The sequence below is a fragment of the Oncorhynchus gorbuscha genome, linkage group LG21, assembly GCF_021184085.1.
Source record: "Oncorhynchus gorbuscha isolate QuinsamMale2020 ecotype Even-year linkage group LG21, OgorEven_v1.0, whole genome shotgun sequence".
Classification (NCBI taxonomy): Eukaryota; Metazoa; Chordata; class Actinopteri; order Salmoniformes; family Salmonidae; genus Oncorhynchus; species Oncorhynchus gorbuscha.
The window spans coordinates 59,297,937-59,315,472 of NC_060193.1; the positions used below are offsets into that span (position 1 = coordinate 59,297,937).

At 43.0% G+C, this 17,536-nt stretch overlaps 1 protein-coding gene and 1 pseudogene across 1 annotated transcript; both read left to right on the top strand.

Annotated features, from left to right (window-relative positions):
* LOC124008698 overlaps window positions 1–8,135 on the top strand; it is a 20,690-nt pseudogene extending 12,555 nt beyond the window's left edge.
* A 3,297-nt stretch (window positions 8,136–11,432) lies between these two features.
* LOC124008706 (protein jagunal homolog 1-B-like) lies at window positions 11,433–16,839 on the top strand. Its single transcript, XM_046320215.1, has 3 exons — window positions 11,433–11,539; window positions 14,060–14,157; window positions 14,721–16,839. The coding sequence occupies exons 2-3, from the start codon at window positions 14,069–14,071 to the stop codon at window positions 15,181–15,183; spliced, it is 552 nt and encodes a 183-aa protein (XP_046176171.1). The 5' UTR covers window positions 11,433–11,539; window positions 14,060–14,068; the 3' UTR covers window positions 15,184–16,839.
* Window positions 16,840–17,536: the final 697 nt, after the last annotated feature.

Below are 17,536 nucleotides of genomic sequence, written 5' to 3' on the forward strand. Positions count from 1 at the left end.
AATGAAGGGAATGGGCGTAGCTCCACTCATGCTGTTGCTCTGAGAATGAACAGAGTGAATATTACAGGCCATTCTTCCTCACAGTCTCTGGTCTGCTCTACACTGACATGTGGCACAGCCTCTTGATGCTTCCTCCATGGACTTATTGTAATTGTATTATTTCAATATTGGTGGTTGGAATAATAGAGGCATTATCCCCATGACTTCTCGTGTGTTATTCATCAACCTAATGACTGCTATTCTGGCGAGGAGAATCCATCCAGCGCTGCTTTCCAAAACCAATTCCAAACTCTAACAAAATGGCTGAAGTTGCTATTAAAACACTAAACCAAAATTAGCAGAGGGAAATAAAATAATTGAATAAGTAGTCACCGGCCTACAGCACACGTCCCCCCACAATGTAACAGGTTATGGATGTGGTGAGTTACTGTACACTATAGGCCTACAAATGTTACCCATTAATACAGTCTGGCAGCCTTCGCAGTCTATAGAGTGATAATATCAACCCTATTCATGTGTCTACAGATCCACTACTTACACTACGCACAAAGAATTTTCAGCTGAAATTGGAATGTCTGCTGGCTGAGCCAATGTTAGCTGACACAACACTGACATTGCATTAACAGTAAGCGGGTGGACTGTGTAACACTGTCGGCATCCCTCTGATTTGTGTGGCTCCAGCAGCCTACCTACATGAAAAACAACTATAGTGTATACCATGGTAGGAATACTGTTGTATTCACTGTATTGTTTCTGTGGACTTTATTGTAGCATTCACTGTAGTGTTTTTGCAACTGAAGTATACTGTAGTAACTCTTGTGTACTGTAGTATACTTGTACTGTAGTAACTATAGTAACTCTTTACTATAGTGTTTTAGTTGCATTATCTTTGACAAAGAGCACATTTTCCATAGCATGTAGGTAGAATGGTTGGACTGGGGTCTGAACAGGTAGTTCACAGCTTCTGCTCTTTTCAATAGCCATACAATATAATTATGGTCTATACTTGGCATGTATGTTTCTCACTTATGGCTGGCACAAATTGGGATATGGGGGTGGGGAATGGCCAGGGTATATGCTAATTAAATACTGTGGTATCTACTATAGTTTTTATAAGTGTTTTTGCTGTCATTTCTATATTATTTACTATAGTATTTTTTTGCAGATAACACTAGTATTTACTATAGTATACTACAAAATTCTACACTAAGTAAAACACATGATTGAAGGAAACTACAGTGTGTAGTATAGTACTCCATAGCATACTACAGTTTTCTGCAGAATTCTATAATAAGTAGTGTAGTATTCTATTGTAAACTGTAGTATTTTTTTATGTGGGTAGCGCCCTTCAGTCTAATGACATGGTAATGTGCTCATTTCCCAGACATCATGGTAGAAACGCGAAGGTCTGGATGTATACTATGGTGCTTTCATAGCTTGGTAGTTGGCAGTGTTAAGGACCAGTGTGGAGTGATCTTGGTGTTTATGTGTTTTTCTTATTTCGCACTGGCTCATGGGATACATCAATTCCATCAACAAGTTGTTCCTGGTATGCTCCTACAGTGGTTGTGAATGAGAAATGATGCTTAATTCTACCAGTAAACAGTTTAAAGATGTTTGATCAACAGGACCGATGACATTATTGAAATTTGGAAAAGCCTGAAAGTCAAAGTGTTCCGTAGCTTTGACTAGGTCCAATGTGCCGACCTCCTGTTTCTAAGCAGTCTGTCACAAACAAGACTTGATAAAGTCAGCATTGAACCTTTTTTAGGGCAATTCATTTTGGCTGAGCATTAAACCAAATGTTATCCTGTTCCCTTGCTTCCTGCTTGTTTTCTGAGAAATAATACATCTGGCATGTGGGCTATAAATGGACTCACTGCTGTTCTCTGCTGTTCACAGCCTGGCCAGACTGATTCTTATGAAAGCATGGAGAATCACAACCTTGACTTGGACAGAGTGAGGTCATTTTATCCACTGTTGAGCACATACAAATGATTACTGCGTAGACAAACTGTGCATTAAATGGTTAGTGAAAGCAGAGATGTTTTTGCCAAGTCAAACCATAAATGACTTGATTCAGGTGGTATGGTAGTCTGTGGTCCATGCTGATGTCTACAAGAACCACACATGCCAATTGTCCATTTAGTCATTGCTTTTCCTTTGGTCTGAGGAGGTCCCTTAAATGCCATGTCAGTGTTGTACTGCGTGTATTTACAACTTACTACTTACTTATACTGACAACCCACTGTGCACAGACGTCAGTTCAACAGTCTAGTTTTGATTTCCATTTGGTTGAGTTGTCAATTAACGGGAGTTCAACGTGAAATCCACAAACAATGTCACCATGCCATTTGGATTTAGGTACAAATTTGAGTGAAAAATTAAATTCCCTTACACTGATGAGCAAATCCAATCAGTTTTCCACGTTGCTTCAACGTCATCACATGATTTATTTTGTTGAAATTATGTGAAACAACGTTGATTCAACCAGTTTTTGCCCAGTGGGAATAGATGTGCTGTGAAGACTGTCATGTTTAAACTCTGCCATGTTGCATATAACTCCTCACTTTTCACAGTTGTTTTGTCTAGGTGTCTGGAATAAGACTAATCATAATGTATGAACAGCACAGGAGGTTGGTGGAGAACGGGCTCGTGGTAATGCCTGGAGCCGAATCAGTGGAATGGTACTGTATCAAATACAAACACATGGTTTCCATCTGTTTGATGCCTCTCCATTGGCTCCGTTCCAGCCATTATTAGGAGTTGTCCTCCCCTCAGCAGCCTCCACTGATCAACAGTAATCTTACAGCTAGCTCAGTGTCCCTCCAAATGTACTCTAACACCTTGTTTGAACCAAATTTTCTCTTTAAAACCCAAACAAGCATACTGCAGTGTTAAAACTCTTCTTTTGGTATTTCTTTCATTAGTCTGAGGTTGATATTATCCCAAAATGTTTTGCGTGTCAACAATCAAGTTTTCAAGATATATAACTTTCAAAATAGAGAAATAGAGTCGTATGATGAATCACCTCTTCCCTCGTTACACTGGGGTAGACCCACTGGATCAGTAGCAACTGTACTGTGTGAAGCTTCGAAGTAACGCGTTGGATTATTTTCAGTTTGAAATTTTGCACATTCGCTTCTCAATGATGCAAAACACATCTCTTCATTAGAGCAGGAACTGACATCCACAACAACGAGCTCACTCTCTTTTCCTACCCGCCCAGTAACTCAAAACCCCACCTCTGAATAAGAGTGTTGTGGTTTCATAGCCAAAAATGTCTGCCCTTGAGGAGTGGCCTGGCTGTCCACGCTGGCAGTATCAAACTCAAATCCATGTGATTTAACTTGTCAGAACTATTTATTATCTGTTCCACAACAAGGCTTTTAAAATGTTTCAGAGTACAGTATGATCAGAAAATTTGGGAGACCCTCGCTGTGTATAGTCATATGGTTATAGTGTGCATCCTGAGGCCTCGCTACAAAATGTTAAATAGCACACTTATCTTAGCTCTCAGGATTCTGAGAAACTTCTGCGAGGGGTTATTGTACTGCCATACATTTTCTCTAATGTATCTGCCAGAATACCTCTGTTTAACTCATTCTATGGTCTTGAAAATTTCATCTGCTTAACTCATTCTATGGTCTTGAAAATCTCATCTGTTTAACTCATTATATGGTCTTGAAACTCTCATCTGTTTAACTCATTCTATGGTCTTGAAACTCTCATCTGTTTAACTCATTCTATGGTCTTGAAACTCTCATTCTGCTGACCTGCCCTCTCTCTCTCCTAGGACATGGCCAAGCCCCTCCCCTCTACTCATCTATTGGTGGTGGCACTCCAGCTGTGTCTAGTACTACGCCACCATGCCCGTGGGGCGGCATATTACGGGCACAAGCAGCCGCAGCACCCACAGCAGCACCTTCCCCAGCAGCACCAGCCCATGCAACAGATACCTCACATGCCCCTAGGGAACGGGTATGGGAACGGGAACGGGAACGGGAACGGGAACGGGAACGGGTATGGGAACGGGGACGGGCTGTCCAAGCAACAGTACGGGAAGGAAATGCCACAACATATGCCATACGGCAAAGAGATGCCATATGTGCTGCCACAGTATGGGCAAGAACTTCCACAGATGCTTCCACAGATGCACGAACAACCCCAGATGCCACCCAATAAGGGCAAGGGAAAAGGTGAGATTTTAATAGATTGTCTACATCACAAAAATGTACATGCTTAGAAAAAAATGGTTCTTTGGTTGTCCCCATAGGAGAACCCTTTTTGGTTCTACATGGAACCAAAAAGGTTCTACTTGAAACTAGAAAGGATTCTTTAAAGGGTTCTCCTGTGGGGACAGCTAGAGAACTGTTTTTGGTTCTAGATAGAAAAAAAGGTGCTAACAGTGTAGGCTAAACAATAGTATATTTGAACCATATTTAGATTTGAAATTGGATAATGGCCATGGCCACCAATGTGGGTTTGAAGGGTTAGCCAACATGGACAGTATGGTACAACCAGAGGTTCATGGTGCAGTGCTGACATGAAACCATTACCCAGTCTCTGACATGTTAGTTCCATTCAAAACACCTCTCAACTGCTTTTCCAAGATTCTTCTCATCTGTCCTAACATCCACAGGAAATCAGATCCAGCTCATGGCTTATAAAAGCATCCTTGACAAATCGCATGTGAAGCAGGCAAAACACACTGTTGTTTACTCACTGTGTATGTCTGTACTGTGTTCTCCACATAGCTCATCCTAATATAGCTACTACTATACAAACCATTTTCCTTCAAAATGATATACTGTCTATACACACCACGTATTTATTTTCTGGATTCTGACGCATGCTCATTCTAATATATCTACCACTGGATTGTTAATTGGACTCATTCTGCTATTTCTTGATTTCTTGTTTAGATGTTTTACTATTTGTATTGTATTTGCGAGTCATTCTATTTCACTTTTGGAGCTAGCATCCTAACCATTTCGCAACACCTGCTGTAACACTTGCAAATCTTTGTAGGGCGGCAGGGTAGCCTAGTGGTTAGAGTGTTGGACTAGTAATCGAAAGGTTGCAAGTTCAAATCCCTGAGCTGACAAGGTACAAATCTGTCATTCTGTCCCTGAACAGGCAGTTAGCCCACTGTTCCTAGGCCGTCATTGAAAATAAGAATTTGTTCTTAACTGACTTGCCTAGTTAAATAAAGGTTTAAAAAAAATTAAAAGGTGACCAATACACTTTGATTTGAAATAAGGTATATTGCAGATAATGTACACACTGAGAAAAAAGGTGCGATCTAGAACCTAAGTGGGTTCTTTGGCTGTCCCTATAGAAGAACCTTTTTGGTTCCAGGTATGAACATTTTGGGGTTACATGTAGGACCTTTTCCACAGAGGATTCTACATGGAACCAAAAAGTGTTTTCCCTGGAACAAAAAAGGGTTCTCCTATGGGAACAGCCAAATAACCCTTTGGAAACCTTTTTTTCTAAGAGTGTAAGACATTTCACATAAATGTGTATTTTGACTATTTCAACAATCAAGCAAGGAATCAGAGAAGGTGGAAAGAAAGTATGTTCGATAACTAGGAAATGTAACATGCTTTTAACATCCACTATCAGCACCCTGTGTCCAAGGGGGACATTAAAGTCAGCTTTTGGCATTCATTTTCAAATATAATAATTTGTCCCATCATCTACGGATGAAGGTCCATTGGGCTTACCCAAATGTCCATGCATATTAATTGGTCATGTTCCTATGTGCTCAATGAGATACTCAAGTCACTAACTCCAGTCAGTAATTCATGATAAATGCAAATTGATGTCATCCACAGGTCAGTCATATCCCAGTAATGGGAAAGGCCTTGGAGGCCCACCACCTGATGATAGGGGACTACAGGGTCCTGGTCCCGAGGGGCCACCAGGAGCCCAAGGGCCTCCAGGACCACAGGGCCCTCCAGGGATGCTAGGTCAAGGGATGCCCGGCCCCCATGGAAAACCAGGCCCTCCTGGTCCCCAAGGGTATCCTGGGATAGGGAAACCCGGAATGCCGGGAATGCCCGGTAAACCTGGTGGAGGCGGCCAGCCAGGTCCGAAGGGCGACCTTGGTCCTGGTGGTGATGTAGGACCAATGGGGATGCCTGGGGGGCCAGGTCTTCCAGGGCCACCAGGCCTGCCAGGCATCGGGAAGCCAGGGGGTCAGGGACTGCCTGGGCAGCCTGGGCCTCGAGGGGAGCCTGGACACAAGGGCATACCTGGACTGCCTGGTCTTCCTGGGCCCAAGGGAGACAAAGGGATTGGCTTGCCAGGATTGCCAGGTTTGAAAGGACCTGGTGGACCACCTGGGCCTCCTGGTCAAGGGGGTTTGCCAGGGGTTGGAAAACCAGGTCTGAATGGACTACCAGGATTGCCCGGGGGGGCAGGAAAACCAGGCCCACCTGGAGAAGGAGGACTTGCTGGTCCACCAGGTGAAGGAGGAGAACCAGGACCACCTGGGCTACCAGGTATTGGCAAGCCTGGGCAAGATGGTTTGCCAGGACAACCAGGGTTCCCAGGTGGTAAAGGGGAATCAGGCCCACCAGGTTTGCCAGGGGGCCCAGGCCTACCTGGTTACGGAAAGCCAGGATATCCTGGACCAAAAGGAGACAAAGGACATGGAGGTTTTCCTGGAGCTCCAGGCCCAAAAGGTGACAAAGGTCATGGAGGTCTCCCAGGGCAGGAAGGCCTTCCTGGACCCAACGGGCCACCGGGCCTGCCCGGTTCCATTGGGCCACCTGGGGGTCTTGGTTTCCCAGGTCCGAAAGGAGAAGGTGGCAATGGAGGGCCAAAGGGGCTGCCAGGTCCTAAAGGTGAGCCAGGGCCTCCTGGGCTTCCTGGACAGGGTGGGTATCCTGGAGAGGGTGGTCAACCAGGACCGAGAGGTATACCAGGGCCACTGGGTCCGAAAGGGGATAACGGCCACAAAGGGTTACCTGGCCTCCCTGGAGCTCCTGGAATGCCCGGTTCAAGGGGAGAAGGTGGAATGCCCGGAGAAAAGGTCACCAGGGACCCAAGGGAATCCCTGGAAATTTTGGTCCAGGTGGGCCACTTGGTCCTCCCGGTCTTCCCGGGCCAAAGGCGAACTTGGTCCTCCAGGGAAACCTGGCTACCCTGGCGAAGGTAAACCTGGTGTTCCAGGCGCTTTAGGGCCCCAAGGGAAACCCGGCAACGGTGGACCCCCTGGTCAGCCTGGACAACCAGGACAACCTGGTCCCCCTGGCCCACCCGGACCCCCCACCCAACCACCTGGTCTTGGTGAAATCCTCCCTGCGCTGGGTCCTGGTCTGGACGGTCTTAAACAAGGCGGTTACAAGAAACCGAAGAATGGAGGGGACAGGAACGGCCTGGAGATGCCAGCATTCACGGCTCAGCTCACCAATCCTTTCCCCCCCGTAGGCTCCCCTGTTGTCTTCGACAAGCTCCTGTACAATGGCCATCAGGACTACAATCCTCAAACCGGCATCTTCAGCTGTACCATACCGGGAATCTATTACTTTGCTTACCACGTCCACTGCAAAGGAGCGAATGTGTGGGTGGCGCTGGTCAAGAACAATGAGCCTGTGATGTACACATATGATGAGTACAAAAAGGGCAGCCTGGACCAGGCGTCAGGGAGTGCTGTGCTCCCTTTACAGCAAGGAGACACTGTGCATGTACAGCTTCCATCTGACCAGGCAGCAGGACTTTATGCCGGTCAATATGTCCACTCTTCATTCTCCGGATATTTATTGTACCCAATGTAAAGATCAACAACAAAAAGGGCATCCACACCACAACTCACTACATAGCTGTTTTATTCGTGTTTTATTCATTTTAAACTGTTGAAAACCTCAATAGTGACACATGATGACAACAGTGAAAACTACTACTCGGCTCAGAAGTATCCAATGAATGTGTGAGTGCTACAGCTATAGAATGTTTCTGCCTTTGTATTGCAGTATTAGATGGGTGAGAAAAAAACATAAATCAATCTCTGCAATACATTTCATTTACCCCAGAAATGAATTTGGCAAAACCCTCAGATAAATTATTTGAGATGTCTGTATGTAGATATTCAGATAATTATGCAAATGACAATTTCTGTTGGTTAATAGGGGTGGAAATGTTGCAAATGATTAAGAATACTGACTATCCCAGTTGTAGCAGTGTCATCCACCTCACGTGATTGACAGTGTTTATAGAGAAAACATGGTTTCTGACATGCGATGGCGCTACTGTGGATAGCAGCATATTGCAATGGAAACAATGTGTTATTTTTTTATTAAAGAGAACTATTTTAGGATGTAGTTATTACATTTGCCCAACATGTTCTTCTCCTTATGTGAATACATAGCATTTGTTTGTATTTTATATTTCCATATCAGATTTTTGTTATGTGCACTCAGTATATCCGTTCTTTGCATTCCAACAGTCACAGCCATTATGACGCCACTACAGGGCAAGCCGTCTACCGCAGCTTTCATAAGCAAGCATCAACGCATCCTCTTTATCTGTCATGCATACCTAATGTTAGTACACAATTATTCTTCAGAGGTCATTCTTCCATGTGTGGACTTTTCAGAAGACATTCTAATGTCTTTATTTAATGCCAGATTATACCTTTGGCATATAAGTAACACTGTTACATTCACAGTATGTATTACCATACATTGTTCCCCTTTAACAACGTGATTTTCCCGATCCCATAGTTCCTCCACGACAGATTGATTTCTTTTTTATCATCCACTTATTCACGTTGTTCCAGATTATACAGAAGTGTCTACCATTTTTATTTATTGATATCATATTTGGAAATGAGATTGTTTCATGGTTTGGAACCGAAAATAAAATTCAATTGATATGCAACATAGTGAAGACATTTGGTTGTACGCTGCCCATTTCAATATGCACATTAAGTTCAAAAGTCAACCACACTTCTCTAAGGGATGTGGCAGTATTCCTCTCTGTCAATTATTTGTTTAACTACTGATTTTGTCTGAAATTGTAAATGTGTATGTATACCTGTTGAGACTATCTTGAAGGAAAAAATAAATGTTACCTGACAATGGTGCTAAACATATAACCAAATGAAGAACTTAGTATAATGTTTTTGGACTATTGTTGTTTTTCTAAATAAAGATGAAGTGATTAAAACAATGTGTTGTCTTCTTCGATTGCTACTTGTTGCATTGGGCCTGCACACACGCTGTGTTCACATTGGGCCTGCACACAAGCTGTGTTCACATTGGGCCTGCACACAAGCTGTGTTCACATTGGGCCTGCACACAAGCTGTGTTCACATTGGGCCTGCACACAAGCTGTGTTCACATTGGGCCTGCACACAAGCTGTGTTCACATTGGGCCTGCACACAAGCTGTGTTCACATTGGGCCTGCACACAAGCTGTGTTCACATTGGGCCTGCACACAAGCTGTGTTCACATTGGGCCTGCACACAAGCTGTGTTCACATTGGGTCTGCACACAAGCTGTGTTCACATTGGGCCTGCACACAAGCTGTGTTCCCATTGGGCCTGCACACAAGCTGTGTTCACATTGGGCCTGCACACAAGCTGTGTTCACATTGGGCCTGCACACAAGCTGTGTTCACATTGGGCCTGCACACAAGCTGTGTTCACATTGGCAGTTTGAAGTGACTCAAATACTATTTATTTGTATATCAGATTTAAATGTATTATTTTTCTTGCCATCTGAACTGCCAAAAAGCACATGGAATCAGATATTTCAAGCCACATTTCAAAGCATCTTCGTAGGTGGTATGAAATCAGATACAAATCTGAGTCCTGGCCATGCGACTTGAGTCTGAACTGTCTAATCTGACTTATTTATAAACTTATTTGGCATATCTTGTTGCTTGCTGGCCACTCTGACAGTTTGACAAGAACATGCGGTAGCCAACTTGCTTGTTAATTGTTTACAAGCAAATTAGTGAATGTGCTACCTAGCGAGCTAGTTGACTGCTATGGCTATCCAAAAAGGACTTGTTTTTTAAAGTTGAATCATCTTATCCTTTGAGTTCTTACACTATGATTTTGAACATTTAAAGCAACTAGTAAACGTCCATGGCAGGCATTGTTGTCACCTTAGCCTGTTACATAACTTTTGAGCGATAGGAACCAGAGCACCACCACCAAACAGCCTACACCACTGCGCACACACCTGTCATTACTATGACAACTGCCATAGCCATGTCAGCAAATGACTGCTGTCTGAACACACACATATCCCATTTGGTCACTTGTAACTTGCTGTTTGTACAGCCAGTATTCCAAAACGGATTTCAAGAACAAAACTGATTTGAGCATGAAGGCCTGCAGTGGTAACGAGGGTCCAACACATGCTAGTGTTGGTTACTCACTGTTTTCAACAAGATCATCATCATTATTTTTGTCAATACCTGTACAACACTGCATACACTCACAACATTCAATATAATGCCTTTGTTGCTGAATGTTTACATAAAGAATCATTTATGTTTGACAGACCACTAATTATGCATCTCTCATATTTCATAGAATACACTGCGGTGTTATAGGTGTCACATTTATGGGCAGGTTGCAGCAGTGTGTAGGAGGGATAATTCAAGATGTGGGAAGTGTGAAGGAGGACATGGGACAGAGCAATGTGTAGTTTCGATGGGAAAAAATGTGTGTCAACTGTGCCCATGTTGCGGAGAATTGGAGGTGTCCGGTGCGAGAGAGGAGGGTTGAGGTGGCCAGGGTCAGAGTAGTGCAGAAGATGTCCTATTATGAGGCAGTAAAGAAAGTAGAGGAGGGTGGATCAAGGGTAAGGGATTCTGAGAGGATCCCTGTGAATAGTAGATCTGTGCCAGAACAGAGGGATAGGCCAATGAGTGATATACTGTATGTTTCAGTAAGGTTGGCTCCTTAGCAATGGTTATCAACTGTACCACAGTGATGGAATGTAAAGTCACAGAAAATATATGTTGTGGTGGCAGCTGCAGAAAAGTACTTGGGGGTACAAGATTTAACTTCAGAAGAGTTACAGGGTGTGTTGAGTGGTAGTGGCCCGTCCTCTCAAGTCATTGGCCTGGGGTAGAACCATTTACGGTTAAAGTAGTGAAATAAGGTAGTGGGTTTTAATGAGTGTTAATGAGTTTTAATGAGTTTAATAAGGTTAGTTGGTAGGGTAATTAAAAATATGTTTTATTTTTCCCGTTTCCCCTTTTCCTATTTTGTATCACAAAGTGTAATGGATTTATAACATTGTTCAATGGATTTATAAAAGTTAAATTAACAAACGTATTTCGAACCTCACGAAGAAGAAGATCACACATAGCTTGTCGCAATGAGCGTTTCTGTTTCCAACTGTAGTACAACTTTTTGGATTGTCCCCACTACCCTCCGTTCAGTCATCTGTCCAATCACAGACTGAATAGTCAACACTTCCGTATTGCACATGTCTACGGGAGAAAGGAGGAATGTCCACCGAGTTTCGTCATTGAGCGTGTAACAACTACTGTTGTACTGAACATACAGTAAGTATTACATTAACGTATGTCTAGAAAACTAAACTTTAGCTGCAGTTTGTTCTTGCCAGGTGTCTACGCCAATGAGACTTAAGCTAGCAGTACCACTAAGTTGGCAAGCAGGCTAGTTTAGTACAAACAGCTGGTCGATTTAGAAACTGCATACTAATAGCTGGTGATGCTAGCTAGCTTGGTAACTTTAAAATTGTCTGGGTGACTTTTTACATTTTGACTTGTAACGTTGCATTGTCATGCATTTCCCCACTGACAGTTCGGGACGAACTGTGAGCATATGCTTGTTTAGTTTACAAGCAGCTGGTCGTTTAAAAACTACATACAAATAGCTGATGATGCTTGCTAGCTAACTAAGTCTGTCTTTAAAAAAAACTGTATTGGAATCAGGCCGGTTAATGAATGTCTTAACACAAGGACCTCTGGGTTCTTTCTAAATAGTCCACAGGGGGGAATTAAATATTTTACTGGCTAACTAGAAATCATCCTCGCCTGGCCTGGCGTTATCTGATAAGCCAGTAGAAGGGGACAGGAAAGCAGAGGGTAGCCAAGCTAGTGTTAATCCACATGCCCATGATCCTCATGTGTCCACTGTCAAGTTCACTGGGTAACCTTCAGGAAAACTAGGGAGGATCAGCTATGCTTTGTACAAGTCATTTCTGTATTTATGGCTCAACTAATCTATTAGCCTAATGCATAGACCTTATTCACCCAAGTCATAGACTGTTATCTGTACTACCGCACGGCAGGCGGTACCTACTGCCAAGGGGACCCTGAACAGCTTCTACCCCTTAGCCATATGACTGTTATCTGTACTACCGCACGGCAGGCGGTACCTACTGCCAACAGGACCCTGAATAGCATCTACCCCTTAGCCATAAGACTGTTATCTGTACTACCGCACGGCAGGCGGTACCTACTGCCAACAGGACCCTGAACAGCATCTACCCCTTAGCCATAAGACTGTTATCTGTACTACCGCACGGCAGGCGGTACCTACTGCCAACAGGACCCTGAACAGCATCTACCCCTTAGCCATAAGACTGTTAAATAGTAACCAAATAGCTACCTTTTGAGTCATCACATACGCTGCTGATACTGCTTATTATCTATCCTGTTGCCTAATCACTTTACCCCTACCTATATGTAAATATCAACCTCAATTACATTGACTTGGTACTGGTACTCAGTTTATATAGCCAAGTCATCGTTACTCAGTACTGGTACCCCATGTATTTTGTCAGGTTGTAATTGACTTGGTACTGGTACCCCGTGTATATAGCCATGTTATCATAGACTCAGTACTGGTACCCTGTGTATATAGCCATGTTATCATTGACTTGGTACTGGTACCCCGTGTATATGGTCATGTTATCATTGACTTGGTACTGGTACCCTGTGTATATGGTCATGTTATCATTGACTCAGTACTGGTTTCCCGTGTATATAGTCATGTTATCATTGACTCAGTACTGGTACCCTGTGTATATAGTCATGTTATCATTGACTTGGTACTGGTACCCTGTGTATATGGTCATGTTATCATTGACTCATTACTGGTACCCCGTGTATATAGTCATGTTATCATTGACTTGGTACTGGTACCCTGTGTATATAGTAATGTTATCATTGACTTGGTACTGGTACCCCGTGTATATAGTCATGTTATCATTGACTTGGTACTGGTACCCCGTGTATATAGTCATGTTATCATTGACTCTGTACTGGTACTCTGTGTATATAGTCATGTTATCATTGACTTGGTACTGGTACCCCGTGTATATAGTCATGTTATCATTGACTTTGTACTGGTACCCCGTGTATATGGTCATGTTATCATTGACTTGGTACTGGTACCCCGTGTATATAGTCATGTTATCATTGACTCGGTACTGGTACTCTGTGTATATATGTAACCGATGTGAAATGGCTAGATAGTTAGCGGTGGTGCGCGCTAATAGTGTTTCAATCGGTGACGTCACTCTCAGACCTTGAAGTAGTTGTTCCCCTTGCTCTGCAAGGGCCGAGCCTTTTGTGGAGCGATGGGTAATGATGCTTCGTGGGTGTCAGTTGTTGATGTGTGCAGAGGGTTCCTGGTTCGAGCCCGGGTAGAGGGGACCGACAAAATGTATACTGGTACATATAGCTAAGTATCGTTACTCATTGTGTATTTATTATTTGTTATCATCTTTCTATTATTGTTCTATTTTTCTCTGCATTGTGGGAAGGGCCCGTAAGTAAGCATTTCACTGTTAGTCTACACCTGTTTACAGTGCATGTGACTAATGCAATTATTCATTCATTGGTATTGCTAATTTCATACAAATTGTATTAGTTCTGTTATTTTAAAGGCTAGTTGTCTAATGTAATTAGACTGCCATTAGGTTTCAATGTCTTCGATAGTGATAGCTTATGCTGTATACTTATCTGCAGTTGTGAAATAACTAATGAGCACTAATGAGCACCTTAGAAAGCTCCAACAATGAATGACATGTTTTACTTTGAGTTTTTGGACAGGCAGTAACCATGGCTTCCCGAGCTGGACCTCGAGCTACTGGCACAGATGGAAGTGACTTTCAGCACCGCGAGAGAGTGGCCTCACACTACCAGATGAGGTTCGCTCTCATTGCAAAAATCTCTGAAGTTGGTGACTTTTATCTCCCTCACCAACTTCAAACATCTGCTATCTGAGCAGCTAACCGATCGCTGCAGCTGTACATAGTCCATCGGTATATAGCCCACCCAATTTACCTACCTCATCCCCATACTGTTTTTATTTTATTTACTTTTGTGCTCTTTTGCACACCAGTATCTCTACCTGCACATGACCATCTGATCATTTATCACTCCAGTGTTAATCTGCTAAATTGTAATTATTCACACCTATGGCCTATGTATTGCCTACCTCCTCACACTGCTTTGCTTTATCTTGGCCAGGTCGCAGTTGCACATGAGAACTTGTTCTCAACTAGCCTACCTGGTTAAATAAAGGTGAAATAAAAAATAACATTTGAATGTTTTTGCATTTTAGTCATTTAGCAGACACTCTTATCCAGACCGGCTTACAGGAGCGATTAGGGTGTAGTGCCTACATAAAAACAAGATGACAGGTTTTGTTCTCAGTGACCCATTTGAAACATCACATATTCTTGTGCTTCTCTTCTGTCTTTCTCAATAGTGTCGCCCTCAAGTCCGAGATCCGTAAGCTGAACATCGTCCATGTTCTGATCTGGCTCCTCTTAGCTGCCCAGGTGACAGTGAGCCAGCTGAACCTGGTGTCCCACAGTGTGGTGGCTGCTCCCTACCAGTGGGAGTACCCCTACCTGCTGAGTATCATCCCCTCCCTCTTCAGCTTCATGGCCCTGCCCAAAAACAACATCAGCTACCTGGTGATCTCCATGATCAGTGCCGGCCTCTTCTGCATAGCACCGCTCATCTACGGGGGCATGGAGATGTTCCCGGTGGCCCAGCTGCTGTACCGCCACGGCAAGGCCTACCGCTTCATCTTCGGCTTCTCTGCCGTGTCCGTCATGTACCTGGTGATGGTGATCGCGGTGCAGGTGCACGGCTGGCAGATCTACTACAGCAAGAAACTGCTGGACGCCTGGTTCACCTCCACACAAGACAAGAAGAAGAAATGAGGACTAAATTATTTAAACAACTGACAAGGAATGACTATTGCTGCCTGCTGCTGCTTGACACCACTTCTAGGCCCATCTATATTTGAATTCTACATCCCCATCTCACCATCCCTAATTGATAGTTGTAGGACTAATTGGAATACTCAGCAGGCTGTCCTGTCGTCTTCCTGGTAAACCCTCTAACCTCCATTATCTCATCTCCTGGCTCTGGTGCCTGTGGACAGATTAAGACTTGAGTTGTCTATCTGAGACTCCAGGGTTTAATGTTGACCTGTCCTGCTGCCTTTAGAAACCCATCCTCTTATATCTCATCCTGATCTATGGAGCTGGCTGCCATAATCTGTCCTGCAAGGGATAGTACGCCAGTATTAGCCATATGTTCCAATTATCTCTCCTTTCTCCACAAGTTTGCACTTGTTCACTGATTTGAAAGGGAATGACTGGAATAATAAATATGGTAGAAACTCCCACTAGACCAGGGATAGGCACCTTTGATGGGGTGGGGACCATAAAACATCAACTCATCATGCCGCAGTAGCTCGCGGGTCTACCTAACCTTGGGGCGGCAGGTAGCCTAGTGGTTAGAGCGTTGGATAAGTAACCGAAAGGTTGCAAGATCAAATCTCTGAGCTAACAAGGTAAAAATCTGTTATCCTGCCCCAGTTGTTCAGGGGCACTGTGCCTACGCCGTCATTGAAAATAACAATTTGTTCTTAACTGACTTGCCTAGTTAAATAAAGGTTAAATAAATAAACTCATCCATACCCACACATACAGTCAGAGCCGGCCCTAGCCTTTTGGGTGCCCCAAGTGAAACCTTGCGAGCACAAAGTTTTAGTTTTAGAATTAATTTCCTGATATTCTACACAATTTGCCATGGCGAGGAGAGATTTTGTAACTTAACTCATTTCATGGAATTCTAATAATTTGCAATTGGGTGGAGAGAAATGTGCAGTTTTTTAGCTAATTTCTGGAAATTTTTCACCCAACTATAGGATGGAGAGAAATGTTTGCAGTTTTTATTATGATATCTGAGTGAGAATGACCCTCCCCAGTTGGTAATTCGACCATGATTACTACAATTTTAGATCGCTGGCTAGACTATCTTACCAGTCTAAACAAATGTTTGCTGACATGGGCTAATTGAGTGACTCTCAGGTGACTGACATAACAAGAGAGAAACTGCTGATGCACAACCAAACATTGAAATTGCACCTTGTGGTTTCTACTATTCTAACTTTCAACAACTTAGAGAACCCGACTGAGTTCATCATTCTTTTCCTTTCATTTTTGGAAATGTATTTGCGGGCCTACACCAGACCAGCAGTTCACCATCCCTGCTATGGACAGTGCCTCTGCGAATCCAATGTTTTTAGATTTGTGGGTGAAATAGTGAACGAGTGTACACTTCAGGAGGCAGGCGTTATAATTGGGACATACCCAAGACTAGATCAGGGCATGATGTGGCCTTAAAGAGAGGAGCCATCCAGAGCTGAACGGAAAGGGTTAAGAGAAAGGCGAGAGCAGTGGTCAGATTGCATCCATATGGTTGTGTGCTGCTGTCAAATGCACATTTTCATGTTGACAGTACTCAACAATTCAATTGTTTCTAAATGAGATGTACATTGTTAAATACCAATAAATGGCTATGCTGTAGGAGTTTTGCGTATTAGAGATTATTGAATGAATTACATGAATTAATAATGTCAATGTAAAGGCATCATTTGTCATCTCTGTAGTTGGGTTCATCTGTCTTATGGTTACTTTAAGGAACAACTTCCTTTCCTTGGAACAGTTTTCTCTTAGTATATGATTAGTTTTGTGTTACATGTACTTCAGCATCGAACCCATGTCCTAGAGAAGTACACCTTCTAGTGGCCTCAAATTCTAATCCAGACCTCCAAGACAATTATCACTTAAAAAAATAAAAAATAACCCTCAAATCTGGAGATCTAATTACACCTGCTCCAGTGGAAAAATGTTTTTCTGTTTACCAAAACATGTACTGTACCTTTCCAGCTGCAACAAATAATGTTTTGCAGAGAAGGGTAATGCTATTGGTTGACTGGTCCTCACAGTATTCATCCATGTGTATCTAATTTATTCATCCAGTCATGTCTGATCTATTTTCCAAAAAATGTACTTTGTTGTCTTTACTGATCCTGTTGAGAACTTGCGTTGTGTTGAAACCAATGTATAGTACTTTCCCCTTAATTTCAATACTAAATCATTATCTGGTACCTGCATGTTAATGCAGACTCTGTAATAATAATATATGACCTTACTGATTTTACAATTTGGTTTATGAATTTTAAAGTTTGGTTTCTAGAATGATTGATTAATGTTTTGTCTG